A 14720-nucleotide genomic window follows, 5' to 3' on the forward strand; every position below is an offset into this window, starting at 1 on the left:
TGGGCTCATGTACCATTCTCATGTAAAAGTTCAGTCTTGCCCGACTGTAGACAACTTATGTGGTAAGAGTAGTACCACACACAGTCTAGCAAACATCCAGGAAAGGAATCGGTATCTTTGTCATGGTATGGGGGCAGGAGGCTAGGGTTGGCCAATGCTACATTAACAATGTTCTGCTACCTCATACTGCTTAGTGATAAAATCTGCTTTCATGGAGAAAAACGCAATATGTCAATCACTGTCCAATGTTTACAGAAGGAGGATATTAGATGCCTTGTATGGCCAATACATTCTTTGGATCTGAATACCATTAAAAATGTTTTGGATGCTTCGAGAACTCTTGCTGGTCAACAATGTCCTCCCATAAACAAGAACACCCTCATCTGTGCACTTACAAAGAAATGGGATAAATTACCTGAACAGGTGGTGGATGATGTCATACAAAGCATGGCATCTCTATATAATGGCCATATTCTGTTAATATGTCACATCAGAATGCCTGCAGATAATTACATTTTTACGTATTTAGCAATAAAATGATCATTTTGTCCCTTGAACATTTTCCAAACCCTTTTTGATTTCAGAGTGCAATAAATTATCTTCACTGTTATGTGCTAGCATTATTTTATTTTACTTGGCATCCAATTACATTTACTTTATATGCACTATACAGTAATTTGCGATCTGTCCTTAGCACCTGCCCCCCAGTGTATGTACTACTGGGTGAATAAACTTAGCAATGTGCCATTTACTGATGCAAAGCAAAATTCAATGCAAATATCAGACACCTAAACATTATCTGAATCTTCAACAAATATCTACAACAGATTCAGGCAAAGAAGATGAAATAAAATTTAATCTACTAAATGGTAAAAGTCACACTAGGGATGGCAGAATGAAATTTGCACAATTTTTTAGTTTCATTAATTTAATAAATTTCATTTATGGCTGAAAATGCTCTTAATAGTAAAAGCTAAAAATCAGGAAATTCAGTAATCTCAGGAAGAGTTGGCAACTATGAAGTACATTATTAAGAATGAAAACAACCTTTTTGTAGTCTGCACTATATAATATTGAGAGTACTGATAAGTATTTGGCACCACTTGAGATGATACTAAGATCGACATGGCGGACTTACACATTTTAAAAATTCAGATAAAACAAACTACACTAAATATAAATAAAAAATATTTAATCAATCATCTTTGTTGTACAGATTCCAACTTTACAAAGGAAAGCACTTAACTTTATACTGATTATTGGTATTCTGCACTGAAATGTGCTCAGCCCACAGCAGAAAAACAGGCACCAAATCGGAAAAAATGAAACAGAACTAGAAGTTAAAAACAGAACTTTTAAATGAAATTAAGTAATACCCCAAAATCATAAGTTGTAATAAATATAATATCAAAGATCGCCGAAGCAAGTTTTCTTATCAATAATGGATAGAAAGAAAAGTATATTTTTGCTGCCTCAATGATTAATTAAATGTTTTATCAAGAAATAAATACAGTATTAAAAAGAGTCATTTTTAATATTTAAACTTTGAAGCTTTTGTTGACAAATGCCACACAGTAATCTATAACTGGCGATAATACCGCACTTTATACCTATTGGTTTAATACTGTGTTTTCTGTCACAAATTCTCAAAGTTTAAATGATCCTATGCAAGTAAATTCATACAAATTGTTCGAAAATGCAGTTAAATTTTTTTCACTTGAACATTCTATTCATGATTCAGAATTTGAGCACAGCAAGCATGCACCCAACTTTCATACACTAATTTGAAGTAACCTCAGATTAAGTCTGCTACATTCAAAGGCATCTCTTCTATTTGTGTGTTATAAAATTGTTCTATATCACGAAGAGATCTTTTATCATCTTCTGTAATGAAATTTATCGCAACACCTTTACGTCCAAATCGACCACCTCTTCCAATCCTGAAAATATATTAAATATTATTAATAAAACATGTATATTAAATCAGATGTTTTTAAACACACTAAAGATATTTTTAATAATAAATACAACACCTCATCTAACCCTAGAAAATATTTTAAATATTAACAAAAGATGCAAATAAGTGTTTTTAAAGTTCTTTAAACACATTTAAGTTTATATATATAATACAACATGCAACCATTAAATTTTCAGAATTTATATAACTGGACAGAGCCTGTTAATTGTCAGAACATGGAAAGTAGTTTATCTGCTTATGTCCAATGAAGTCAGCACCATTCAGAAGCAAGTAGTTGTCCTTGAAACATGCATTAACCCATTAACTGCCAAAACTACAAGGAATGTTTCTTTTCTCATGAAAATAATAACAAATATCAAATTAAGCATTTACAACAAATTTACATTGAAAATAAAAAAAAAAAAAGCTCTTGTGGAAAAAGCGAGTGTTGCGTTCGCGCAACGTCAGCAGAATAAGACTACGGATGTTTAGTGAGTTGGATTGTACTCGTGTGATGTTTCTTTTGAGTGGAGTGCAGGATTACTTTTTAGCTGTATAATGTTTTATAAATCTACAAATCACTTTACTTGTAATTAATTTAATATTAAAATATACATTGTATTTCTTTTACAAATACAGATTATTTCAACTGAAAGATTCAAGGATGAAAAGCTTGATATCAATCATGATGTAAAGCTACATTACATACTTTGCATCTAGAAACAGTCTGGCTATGGCACTCTTTACAACAAAGTCTTTTTGTTATCAACAGACTTTACGATAAAATGTCTACCATCTCCATGCAATGGTTTTTTAATGCTGAATTTACTGGGTCTTCCTGTTGCTGATCTATTTCTGGCTGATTCTACACTCTCAATAGGAGTTCGCAAAAGGAATAATGCATTCTCGCGTCTGAAATCTAAAAGAGACTTAACATTTCCAGTAGTAAAAAGTGGTGATATTTAGTAAGTTTAGATACGGTCTCACCTCATATAATTTATCAGTATTGTCAATTTGACAATTGTCAAATTCAAATTCTGCTTCATATTCCTGTGCTGCAAACGTGATATCGATTTTCGTACAACAGGAATAGAAATGTCCTTATCAAAAGACCAATAAATTTTTTCTTGAGGTAAAGAATGATATCCTGTAAGCAATAATATTCCAATAAATCTTCTCATACAGGCTTCAGATACAATAAATTCTCGGCACATTTCCCCCCTTTTTTCAGCTGAGCGTATATATTTGTCCGTTCAACGAGAAGAGAGTAAATGTCTAAACCAAAATGAAAATTTTGTATTTAATATACTTAAGAGCTCACAAGATTGTGCTCTACCATTTGCGCTAAAAAGACATGCCACGCACGTCGAGATGCTTTTGTCTCAAACCACGAGTGTCGTGAACACGACGTCGATAGGCATTTATCGCAAAAATTAAAATAATGTGGTGCACATGTCACCTAACAACGAGATTGTTTATTTCTCGAGTTACAGTTCTGGATTGCACTTGCAGATGCGGAGCAGCGTAAATGAGACACTTTACCGCTTGTTATATTGTAGTGCACGGCACCGCAACTGTGTATTGTAACGAAGTGGTTAAGAGTCAATGGCACTACCTTAAATTCTATTTTTATCTCTACATAACAGCTGTAATTTCACAGGCAAAAGGCACAATGCTGCCATCAGCAACAGTGAATTAAAGACATAATTAAAAACCACAATAGATTAGGTATCAGCCAGAAGACTAGGGATGTCATGAAATTAGGAGAATAAAACCTGAAAAATCACAAATCTTTATTAAAAACAGGATAATCACCCCATCTTTTGACTTGGGAGTCCCATTTCATTGCAGGAAAGAAGTTAAACTCACAAATCCTGCACCACAGAAACATGGCAGAATAAAAGAGGCATAAGGTAATTTGGCTTTGCAGTTAGCTATAAGGAATATATGCCGAACTCTGTTGCTAAGGAACTGGACATTGGCTACATAACAAAAACTGGTATAGAGATTCTCAGAGTTATACCTAATATCAGAACTCACCAACCAAAGCAAGACAAAAAAACCACTGACATTCAGTTGACAGTTTTGTTGCTGAGTGAACAGCACGTTTATGCTTTTCCTTCCCTGGATGGCAATGTGAACAGACTTAATGGCACCTTAGGATTATGACAATAGACAGCTAGACCATCATGTTAGTGTTTCCTAACAAAAAAAGGACTCTTAGCATTAACAAATGCATATACAGTCAGAAGTCGTTAATTCGGGCGCCCATAATCCGGACGTCAAAGCTACGAACTTTCTGCGCATGCGTCGCGTCGACGCATGAGCGTTTACATGTGCGCGTAAGACCTTTACGGCTGCGAATATGCGTGTGCGCATAATACGTTTACGCATGCGTGCTTAATGTATAACGGACGGTATAAGCTAAGCTAAAAATATCTATTTCAGTTAATGTTGCAGATTGTGTTATTCCTTAATCCGGCTTATTATTTTTTGCAGACCGTTACAGCAATTTTATAAAAGTAAGCTTGAACTTTCGATTATGTCAAAAAAAAATTCCGATTCCGGAGCTGCCAAAGGATCTACAAAGCGAAAGCAAGTTTCGATGTCCATTAAACAAAAAGTGGAATTCCTGCAAAAAATGGATAAAGGCATATCCTTTGTTTTTCTAAATATTTCAAAATCTGTTTTATCAATTTCATGCTGCTCTTGGGGGGGGGACGACTTCACGGCGCACAATGAACTGGAAGTTGATCTGTCAGCACTATCCTTATCTTCAGGGCAGATGTTTTTGTTTTATTCGGCTTTTAATTCCTTACTAAATGTAGTATTCATACCTGCCAACCTCTAAAAATAAAAATTCAGAAGATTTCTCCCCGAAATTTAGAAGAACACGAAGAATTAATATTATGCTTTGATATTGAAAAAATAACAATTTATACAAATAGAAAAAAGAAAATTATACTTACATTAGTAAATCTCAGTTAAGTAGTAACTAAAAAATTTATTAGGAAACATAAAACAAGAACTTAATGTTACACAAAAAAATTATTGCAATGAATTTAGAGTGCATTTTTTGGCTTTAGCCAAAAATTCTTTAGAAAATTCCTGTCATAACAATTAGTTTCCTCATAACATTTAGCAATTAAAATGTTTTCTAGAGTTTTTGGTGAAATTGAAGAACGAAACATAGTTTTGTTTTTCTTTACAACACTGAAGACTCTCTCGCACTCAGCATTACTGTGTGGAATTACGAGAATAGCACATAAAAACTCTTGCTAGTCTATCATATTTTGGTGCTCCATGAACTCTTTTTATTCTTTTTAAGGCACCCATGAGGACATCAAGTCTATCTTCTCCAGAACTGGCAAAGTCTTCAAACTGTGCAGCAGAAAATTGGTTCTGTAGTTCATCTAAAGCATCATTATGGCATTCATTTTCTTTAATTGTTAACAAAAATAGAAATTTATCAACAAAAAAAAAAAAAAAAAAAAAAAAAAAAAAACGAATCTTTTCAAAAGATGAAACATCCATCTGAAAAGTTGACCGGCATGATCGGCAGCGCTTAGCGGCATGCTGTGTTCGATGACGAATGCAGTAAACAAACACTCTGCCAAAATGACATTGGCATCCGAATGCATAGCCGAATTTGAAAAAAAAATCATCCACTTTCTTTGACGTTGTCGAAGCATTAACTTCATGATTTTTAGACTTAACATGCTTCACAATGTCGATTCTTCCACCGTGACTTATTATGAAGGCGCACACGTTGCAACAATGCATAGTTATTTCCTTTGAAGGATTCTTTAATTGTTGGAAATTCGGCTTTGTAGGCAGGCCGAAACTATTGAGAATACGGATTTCTTGAACTCATTTTGTAAAAACGACGTATTAAGAAAATTCGTAGCACGTGCAAACAAAAAAACAAAACAGAATGCGACAATCCACGCTCGCTCAGTTCGAGCTGAGTAATTCCCTTGCTGCTGAAGCGAACGCGAAAAAAATAATCTGGCGCCCACGAAGAAAGGAGCGGGAGAAACAAGTTCAGCGTATTCGATTAGCTGGTAAGCGGCGAGTTAGGAGAAACCGCAGGTTACTGGATTCGAAGTAGTCGGTAGTTGGCGGTAAAACACGATGCAACTGACGAAAATCGCTGAATTGGCAAAAAATTCTAAAATTTCGACCAAAAATCACTAAAAACACTCGAAAAAGGAATAAAATCATAAAAAATGGATTACGATCGTAAAATCGTAAAGACAAACGCATTTTCGTAAAAATTAGGAAAAATTCGTAAAAGTTGGCAGGTATGAGTATTTCATCTCAATGTACTCCGTCTTTGATATGATTTAAATCAAGTTTCTTGTCATTATAATTCTCTTTTGATAGTGAAGAAAGTGACACAGAGGTTATTGAAAACGAAGAAAATTTTGATTGATAAATTAGTCAGTATTTTCAACTCAGCAATTATAGGACTTGAACAGCGGAACTTTGTTACTAAACAAGAAGTTATGTCTGTTTAATAGAATTAAAGAGAAAGTATTATCTCATAAAACGAAGCAATTTAAGCAACTTACATTGAAAGAAATGTTTAATAAAGTAAACAAATAAATATTAAGCTTTTTCTTTTTGTAAAAATTGTTCTTTATTTCATAAATTACGGTTTCATATTTTTATTTTTATAATTTCTGCATGCCATCTTACCAGATTTAAACTGACGAGTCCGGATTAACGACTTTTGACTGTATTACATATATTCAAACTTTACCTGATGATCCAGCCCTCTGAATTTAAGTGCAGATATATTTTAACTTTATGCTGTTAAAAGTATGATGGTAATTTACAGCTAAATATATTTAGAATTACATGTTAACTTACCTGTGAATGTAATTTTCTCTGTTAGTTGGAAGATCATAATTAATAACCAAAGATACTTGTTGAACATCAATACCTCGGGCTAATATATCAGTAGTTATCAAAACACGACTAGATCCAGACCTAAATTCGCGCATGATAATATCTCTTTCCTTTTGATCCATATCTCCATGCTATGTATAAAAATATTTAAAATAAGAAATACATTCTATGACAAAAACAGTGTTATAAAAGAGTAAAAGTACCTTTAATGATAACATCAATAAAGCAAATTTTGAAATTATTTAATGTACATGTACAGTTAGTATCATAAACAAAATACCATTACATTTTGCTAATCTAACTTTACCAAGCCATGAATCTATAGCATAATTCTAAACTTATGCTGACTGTGACTCAATGTGTCTAAAGCATGCTGACAGAATGATTTTACAACTTTCAAATGATACCAATTACATAAAAATATACGATATGGTTACATTTAATAATTACCAAAAGTATATACAACTTTTTGAATTTCACTTTTCTTATTAAGTAAAGTAATGTTCACCTCCTCACCAATATGTGAAATAATAAAACTATTATGATCTTACTTTATATAGGGCCATTAAATGAATACTCTTATATAAACATATTTAGATAAATTGGCCAAACCACTTAAAATACAGAAAAAAAAAATAATAATAATAATAATAATAATAAAAAACTTTGCAAAGACAGTGACCATACAAATTAACTAATTTCATACATGTGACTGTGGAATACGAAAAACTTACTTCTACTTACGAAACTATTCCTGAAGCAGCAATTTTTATATACACAGAAGATGTAGCAAAATATTATAGTAAGAATTTGGAGCAGCATATAAAAACAATAAGCAATCTTAATACACGCATTCAAAAATTGAAAATTAATTTTAAATTTTATATCCTTTAAACAGAATTAATAAGTATTAAAGGTCTTAATACTGTCTTCCAAGGTATATAAAAAATCTGAATGAAAATTTTAGAACTGCTTATTTCTATATACAATCCAAATGAATAAATTTCGGCATCCAAAACAAAAATACTTTTTGGCAGCATTAATCTCCCTCTTCATATTTAATGCGCGATCTCGCGCGCTGGGTCTAACGGACCCACCTGACTCAAGAAACCTTTCTGAAAAGGTACCAATTTTCCCCAAGTGGTTGTGGTTCAGTGTAGTCTCCTCGAAGGCCACCCTCTTATGTTTCCGAAGTTTCGTTTTAATCGGATTGGTCTTTCACACCTAGCACACCTATTTGTATTGCTGTAGCGTAGTTTCATTTGTGGTAGCACGGAAAACTGCAAACATAAATAAATAAATGTTGCACAATTTATCCTATAACGAAGAAATATGTTTGCAAAAATTATTTGATGTATCAACTGTTGAAGACTTCATTGAAGAAAGTGATGATGTAGGTTATAATGAATTTTTTAGTTCTCATGATACTGACTCAGAAATCGAGATGCATTCTGAAAACAAAAATGAGAATAACATTTATTGCTTTATTGAAAAAGATAAAAAACCTAAACCTGATGTTAGAACTCCTACGCGTAATATTACTAAATTGTCCGGAAACATCGGTAAGGCAAAATATATGTAGACTCCAAATGAATCGTGGGAACTTTTACTAAGTTAACAAATGTTGCTGAAAGTTGTCAGTTAAAAAAGTAAAAGAGAGAGAGAAATGCTCGTCACACAACACAATTGAAATTCATGCTTTATTTTTGTGACATAAGTCATCTCATGTAACTGTGTGGGATCTGTGGGAAACAGATGGAGCCGGCTTGGAAATTTGTCGACAAAACTATGTCCTACAAGCGCTTTCTTTTTTTTTATAAAGATGTTTGCATTTTGATGACATAGGAACTTGCGTCGTCAATAAAGAATCAGATAAACTTTCACCTATAAGAGATTTTTTGAAGATTTTTGTGAATAACTGCCATATAACAAATTTGAAGCTTTCCGTGGAAGTTCTTTCAAGCAGTATATTCCTGATAAACCTCAATTTTAATAATAATTTATAATTTCTGAATAATAATATAATGAATTCCTAATAAATTTAATTTTTTTATTCCTTTAAAATATTTTATTTCATAAAAAATATTATGGAAATTAAAATTAATTTTTATAGTTTGCATATTTTTTTTAAGTTTGAGCATCAAATTTTGTCATAAATGTAGCACTTTAACCTGAAGAGTAACAGTTTTTCTTCAAAAAGCGCGAGCTAGGTCTTTTGGACCCAAGGCGGCGTGCTCCCGGGTTAATAAAACCAGACTCCTGCGTATGTTTTTCATTTTAACACTGCACCTGTATTTTATCACTTGGTCTGCTTACTTTCCATTTCAGAAAAAATATTGCAATTTATGATTATGGTATGAAAGTTAAACAATACAGAAATGATGGTATTTCAAACAATAAAAATAAGTACTTTTTATGAAAACATTAATATAACAGTAAGCACTGAAACATGCTACTAAAAAAAGAATTTTACTTTTCAATATATCTGCAAAATGTTTTATAAAACTCCACCATTAAACCTTCCCTTGGGATAGTAAAATTAACACTGCATGCAACTGACAAAGTATTTTTTGTGGCAATATCTTAATACATTTTGAATGAGCACTTCAAGAAAAACTGACAGCATTTCAGTTTCCTCCTAAGCAATTAAGTAAATGTTTCAATATTCTTCCCTAATTACATTATATTAATTATTAAATCTTTTGATATACTTACTAAAGCAGACACAGTAAAATCCTTGCTACGCATTTTATCAGTCAACCAGTCAACTTTCCTTCTAGTATTACAGAAAATAACAGCCTGAGTAATTGTGAGAGTTTCATATAAGTCACAAAGTGTGTCAAGCTTCCATTCCTGCATAATTTAAAGGGAAGCATTAATGTAACTTTCAATAATATAATGAAAAACTGAAAATGAGAACTACTAACAAAGAAGGTAACAGGTCTAGTTTGAAGTGGTCTCAACCATCAGTTGCAAGTCGGTTAAATACCTCTTTATTGCTTGCATTTTATTCAATTTATAAAATGTCACCAGCATTATGTAAAAACTGTATGATGTAAATTAAATTGGAATTGATGCAGTTTAGAAAGATTTATTAGGAGCAGTTACTAATTTGGGGACAATAAGGGGGAAATTGCAAATTTAAGTTAGAATTTTTATTTACATATTATCTTAATAAATATGTAAAATAAAAATATATTAAAAATGTGGCTGCATGCCACCAGTTTGAGACCACTGATCTAAAACCATAAGCTTGAATTTAGATAGTACTAAAGCATACATAACACAATATCTTGAATTTTTTTAACATATACTAATATTTAAAAAATTGATTTCTATATATTTCCAAACGAAGTCTTCTTGAGTGTCATTCAGATTACAATATCAGAAAATATTAATTTTTTAAAAAATATTTACCTCTCTATCTACTGCAATATAAAATTGCTTGATACCCTCTAAAGTAAGCTCTTCTTTCTTGACTAAAATACGAACTGGATCTCGCATAAACTGTTTTGTAACATCCAGAACATCAGCTGGCATTGTAGCTGATAATAAGATAACCTAAAACAAATTAAGAAAATTAATACATGCTTACCAGACTAAGAAAATATAAAATTTTATTTCCAGTGCCTAAAAATGGATCTCCATAACTTAAAATTAACATACTTATTTTTTAACCCATAGTTACATAAACATATAATTAATTATTCATAATCTGACATCTGCATATCAAAATTTACTTATCAATTTTTTCTGTAATGTCTTTATATACAAGGATATTGCAGAAATAATCAACTGTTAATATCCATGTTCAAGATTTAGAATGAAAAACTAGTAGAATATTACAAACATACATAAAAAGAGAGAAAAAATTAATACAATATGAAGTACATGAAAAAATCTTAATCTTCAAATCAACAGTTAAACACAACAAACAAAATTTTGAAGCTACAGAGGTCAGGGAAGATAGAAAAAAAAGTTTCATACCTAATATACAAATTAAATACTTATATCAGCACTAAATGAAGTTAGATAATTAATATTTCCAGTGATCTAACTGTAAAATCTATTTTTTACTGATACTATACCAAGTGCATTTCCTCCCATAAAGTAACTTCTTGAAGTCATACTTTTTTAACCCTTTTTTAATTTAGTAATTTAGAACATTTATTTCAAAATCTACAGAAACTTAAAACATACTATCATCAAATTTCCTTCACTATACATATTTGGCTATGCATCATGAGCTTGGCGGTAAACAACAAGTTGTTCCGTTAAATTTTATCTTGCTTCTATTGCGCAATGAGAGAATTAAGCCTGAATTGTATTAGTTATTTATTATACTTATGTCTATTTCTTGCACATGCTTAACCTTCTAAAACCAGGCCGAAATTATCACAATATAGCCTTCAGAAAGGCACGATCCAAAATAACTTTTAACCCCTCTGACATTTTCCTAATGAAAAAAGTCGTTACTCCCCTCCAATTTTGCTGCAGCAAAATTTACATGTTTGTCGGACACTGTTCCATAATAGATGGGTTGCTAGATTTGCGATTTTTTCGATGATTATTTTGCTTTCATTTAAATGAAGTTCTATTTAGAACATGTCGTATGCAATGTTTATATTTCATTTACTATTTCTGATCAATCTCGGCACTAATTTGTGAATTTTAGAACTTTGTTTTCACACTTTTTATATTCGCATATTTTCGAAATGAAAACAAAATTTTACAAAATATAATAAATATGAACTAGCTTTGGAAGTCTGTAGGTTGGAATGCGATTTTCAATAACATAATTTCATTAACAAAATAATGGTAATGACTAATTTAATGAAATAATAGTAAATTCATTAATAATATCTATTTTTATTAAATGATTAGAATGAGATTCAATACAATTAGATTTTGAGATGAACTTAACAGCAATAATAAAGCTTTACATAACATAACAGAGCTTTAAATCTGCTTTTTTCCCCAATAACTTTGTCATTATAATAAAAAAAGAAAATCAGAGATACATTAGTTGCGTTTCATCATTTAACACTAACGAATATTACATTGGGCTATCATCAGGCAAAGGAGGTACAGTCAAAAGTTATTAATTCGGACACCCATAATCCGGACCTCAAAAGCTACAAACTTTCTGCGCATGCGTCGCGTTGACGCATGCGCGTAAGACCTTTACCGCTGCGAATTTGCGTGCGCAAAATACGTTTACGAATGCGCGTTTAATGTATAACGGACGGGATAAGCTAAGCTAAAATTATCTATCTATTTCAGTTAATGTTGCAGATTGCGTTGTTCCTTAATCTTCGAGTTGGATCCGGATTATTATTTTTTGCAGACTGTTAGAGCAATTTTATAAAAGTAAGCTTGAACTTTCGATTATGTCAAATAGAATTTCCGATATATATTTACTAATATGTAAAGGATATACGAAGCGAAAGTATCTTTCAGAGTCCATTAAACAAAAAATGGATAAAGGCATATTCTTTGTTTATCTAAACTTTGTTTATCTTTAACGCAGCGAGGGCTTGCAATGAATTGGAAGTTGATTTGTCAGCACTATCCTTATCTTAAGGGCAGATGTTTTTATTTTATTTGGCTTATAATTGCTTACTCAATGTAGTATTTCATCTCGATGTACTCCGTCTTTGATATGATTTAAATCAAATGCCACGTCATTATAATTCGCTTCCGATAGCGAAGAAAGTGACATAGGTTATTGAAAACGAAAAAATTTCGATTGACAAATTAGTCGGTATTCTCGACACAGCATTTATAGGACTTGAACAGCGGAACTTTGTAACTGAACAAGAAATTATGTCTTTTTATAGAATTAAAGAGAACGTATTATCACATAAAAAACGAAGCAACTGATACAACTTACATTGAAAGAAATGTTTAATAAAGTAAACAAATAAATATTAAGCTTTTTTTTTTGTAAATTTTGATACCCTTTACATCATAATTGTTCTTTATTTCGTAAATTACGGTTTCATATTTTTACTTTTATAATTTCTGCATGCCATTTTTACCAGATTTAAACTGATGATCTGTAATCCGGAATCGCCGAAGTCCCGATGAGTCCGGATTAACGACTTTTGACTGTATATCTTTAACGATAATTTTTCTTTGTAAAATTGGCTTTTGTTTACGTTAGCAGAGAAAAAAAAATCTGTGACCTATACATGCAATCATCAAAAGTATTCACTCATATTAATATTGAAATAATTTAACTTAAATCAAAATTCTGAACATTTTCTAAATTTTCATCACATAACAGTTTTCCCTTAACGTATATTCCAAGCAAAGTAATTTAAGTAAAAAAGAGGAACATTTCTGAAATCACGAGAAGGGAAATTGCGTCATGCAGTCATCCTTAAACAGTAAAAGCTTAACTAACCCGCATACTCGGAAATTGTCGAATATTCCGTATAGTCGAGCGTAACTGGAAAAAGAGAAGGGGGGAGATTGTAGTTGTTCTTTCGATTTCATGGCTAAATAAATGATTTTGACATTTCGATATGTGCATCATATAAAAATAAAACCAACGGAACTGAGAAATATTCTGCTTAGAAAGCACAGTAAAACTCTTTAAAGTGTTCATAAATAAATATCAGACTGAACATCAAAATTAAGTATCTCTGCAAAATACCGCAAATGTTATTGCGCAATATGTGCGGCATAATTCTTAACAGCTGCCGGCATTCGGAGAATAAAGAACTAAATAAGGGAAAAGAGACTAATCTGGGGTGTTTTTTATTCTAATTTTGAACAGACTGCGTTAAATTTCCAGAATAGAATCATTCTTTGCTTGGGTTGGGTAGACCGCACAACTTTTATTCCTATTCAATCCAGATCTGACAGCGACCTCCCCCCCGAAAAAAAATTCCGCAGCTTCAAGATTAGAGATTTTGCGGAGAAAGGGGACAACCTCCGTACTGTATAATGTATTGGGGGGGGGGAATGTGACTCTTCGATTACTTTGTTAATTTAAGCCATTCCGAATATTATTCCTTAGAAAGCTAATCTGTGCAAAAATACACCCATTCTCATCAATAAGGGTTTGAGTACCTGTTTACTTCACTGTGATAAATTATAGCAAAAATATTATATCTAATGTTTCAAATGAGTACCTGTTTACTTCACTGTGATAAATTATATACAGAAAAAGAAAAGTTGGCAAATTTAATTTGCTTTTCAGAATTTAAATCTATACTGGCTAGATCACAGATGCACCTTTTATGTCTCACAGCAATTCCACTGCCAAAACATTTGGCAGTGGAATTGGTGAACCGAGTTGGTGTTGAATTATGTCTTTTCACATTTATTTTCTAAGAAAAATCTAATTTTCTATGAAATTTGGTTCCAACTGTTCTTTCATACAAAATTTGAAACATTAGATATAATATTTTTGCTATGTTTTGATACATTAGATATAATATTTTTGCTATGTTTTGAACTGGTTTTCTGTTTTCAGTAGCAGAAAATAACTCAAAACTTCCCAAATATTCTACCAATCACAAGAAAAAAATTTAATGCTAGTTCAAATAATTTAATTATAGCCTTTTTTGTGAGAGGGGTGTAAGTGTAATTCTCACTTCATGTTTCACAACATATACTACAAGCCTTGCACAAAAAAGTCAGAGTGAACAAAAAACAATAATTTTCCAATTTTTTCCAATTATGCACTTGGCAGACATTTTCATATCAAACAGCACTAGTTCAAAACTTGCATCATACTGCATTAAAGCTTATGTCTGTAACACATTCACCCAACAATAAAATATACTATTTACAAAATAGTTAACGGCACACTGCACTCATTTAATATGTATTTGAT

The 14720-nt window shown here is 31.7% G+C and overlaps 1 protein-coding gene across 1 annotated transcript in view; it reads right to left on the reverse strand.

Annotated features, from left to right (window-relative positions):
* Positions 1 to 1175: 1175 nt before the first annotated feature.
* The window catches only part of LOC118197938 (eukaryotic initiation factor 4A-I-like), a 72440-nt gene continuing 58895 nt past the window's right edge, over positions 1176 to 14720 (reverse strand). The window contains exons 7-10 of the mRNA XM_085815622.1: positions 10289 to 10432; positions 9587 to 9724; positions 6833 to 7002; positions 1176 to 1940 (exon numbers count right to left, since the gene is read on the reverse strand). Coding sequence (XP_085671748.1) covers positions 1796 to 1940; positions 6833 to 7002; positions 9587 to 9724; positions 10289 to 10432 — 597 coding nt within the window. The 3' untranslated portion in view covers positions 1176 to 1795. The remainder of the gene's footprint in view (positions 1941 to 6832; positions 7003 to 9586; positions 9725 to 10288; positions 10433 to 14720) is intronic.

Source organism: Stegodyphus dumicola, chromosome 4, assembly GCF_044657685.1.
Source record: "Stegodyphus dumicola isolate Sdum_Otavi_A_Nest chromosome 4, ASM4465768v1".
Lineage (NCBI taxonomy): Eukaryota > Metazoa > Arthropoda > Arachnida > Araneae > Eresidae > Stegodyphus > Stegodyphus dumicola.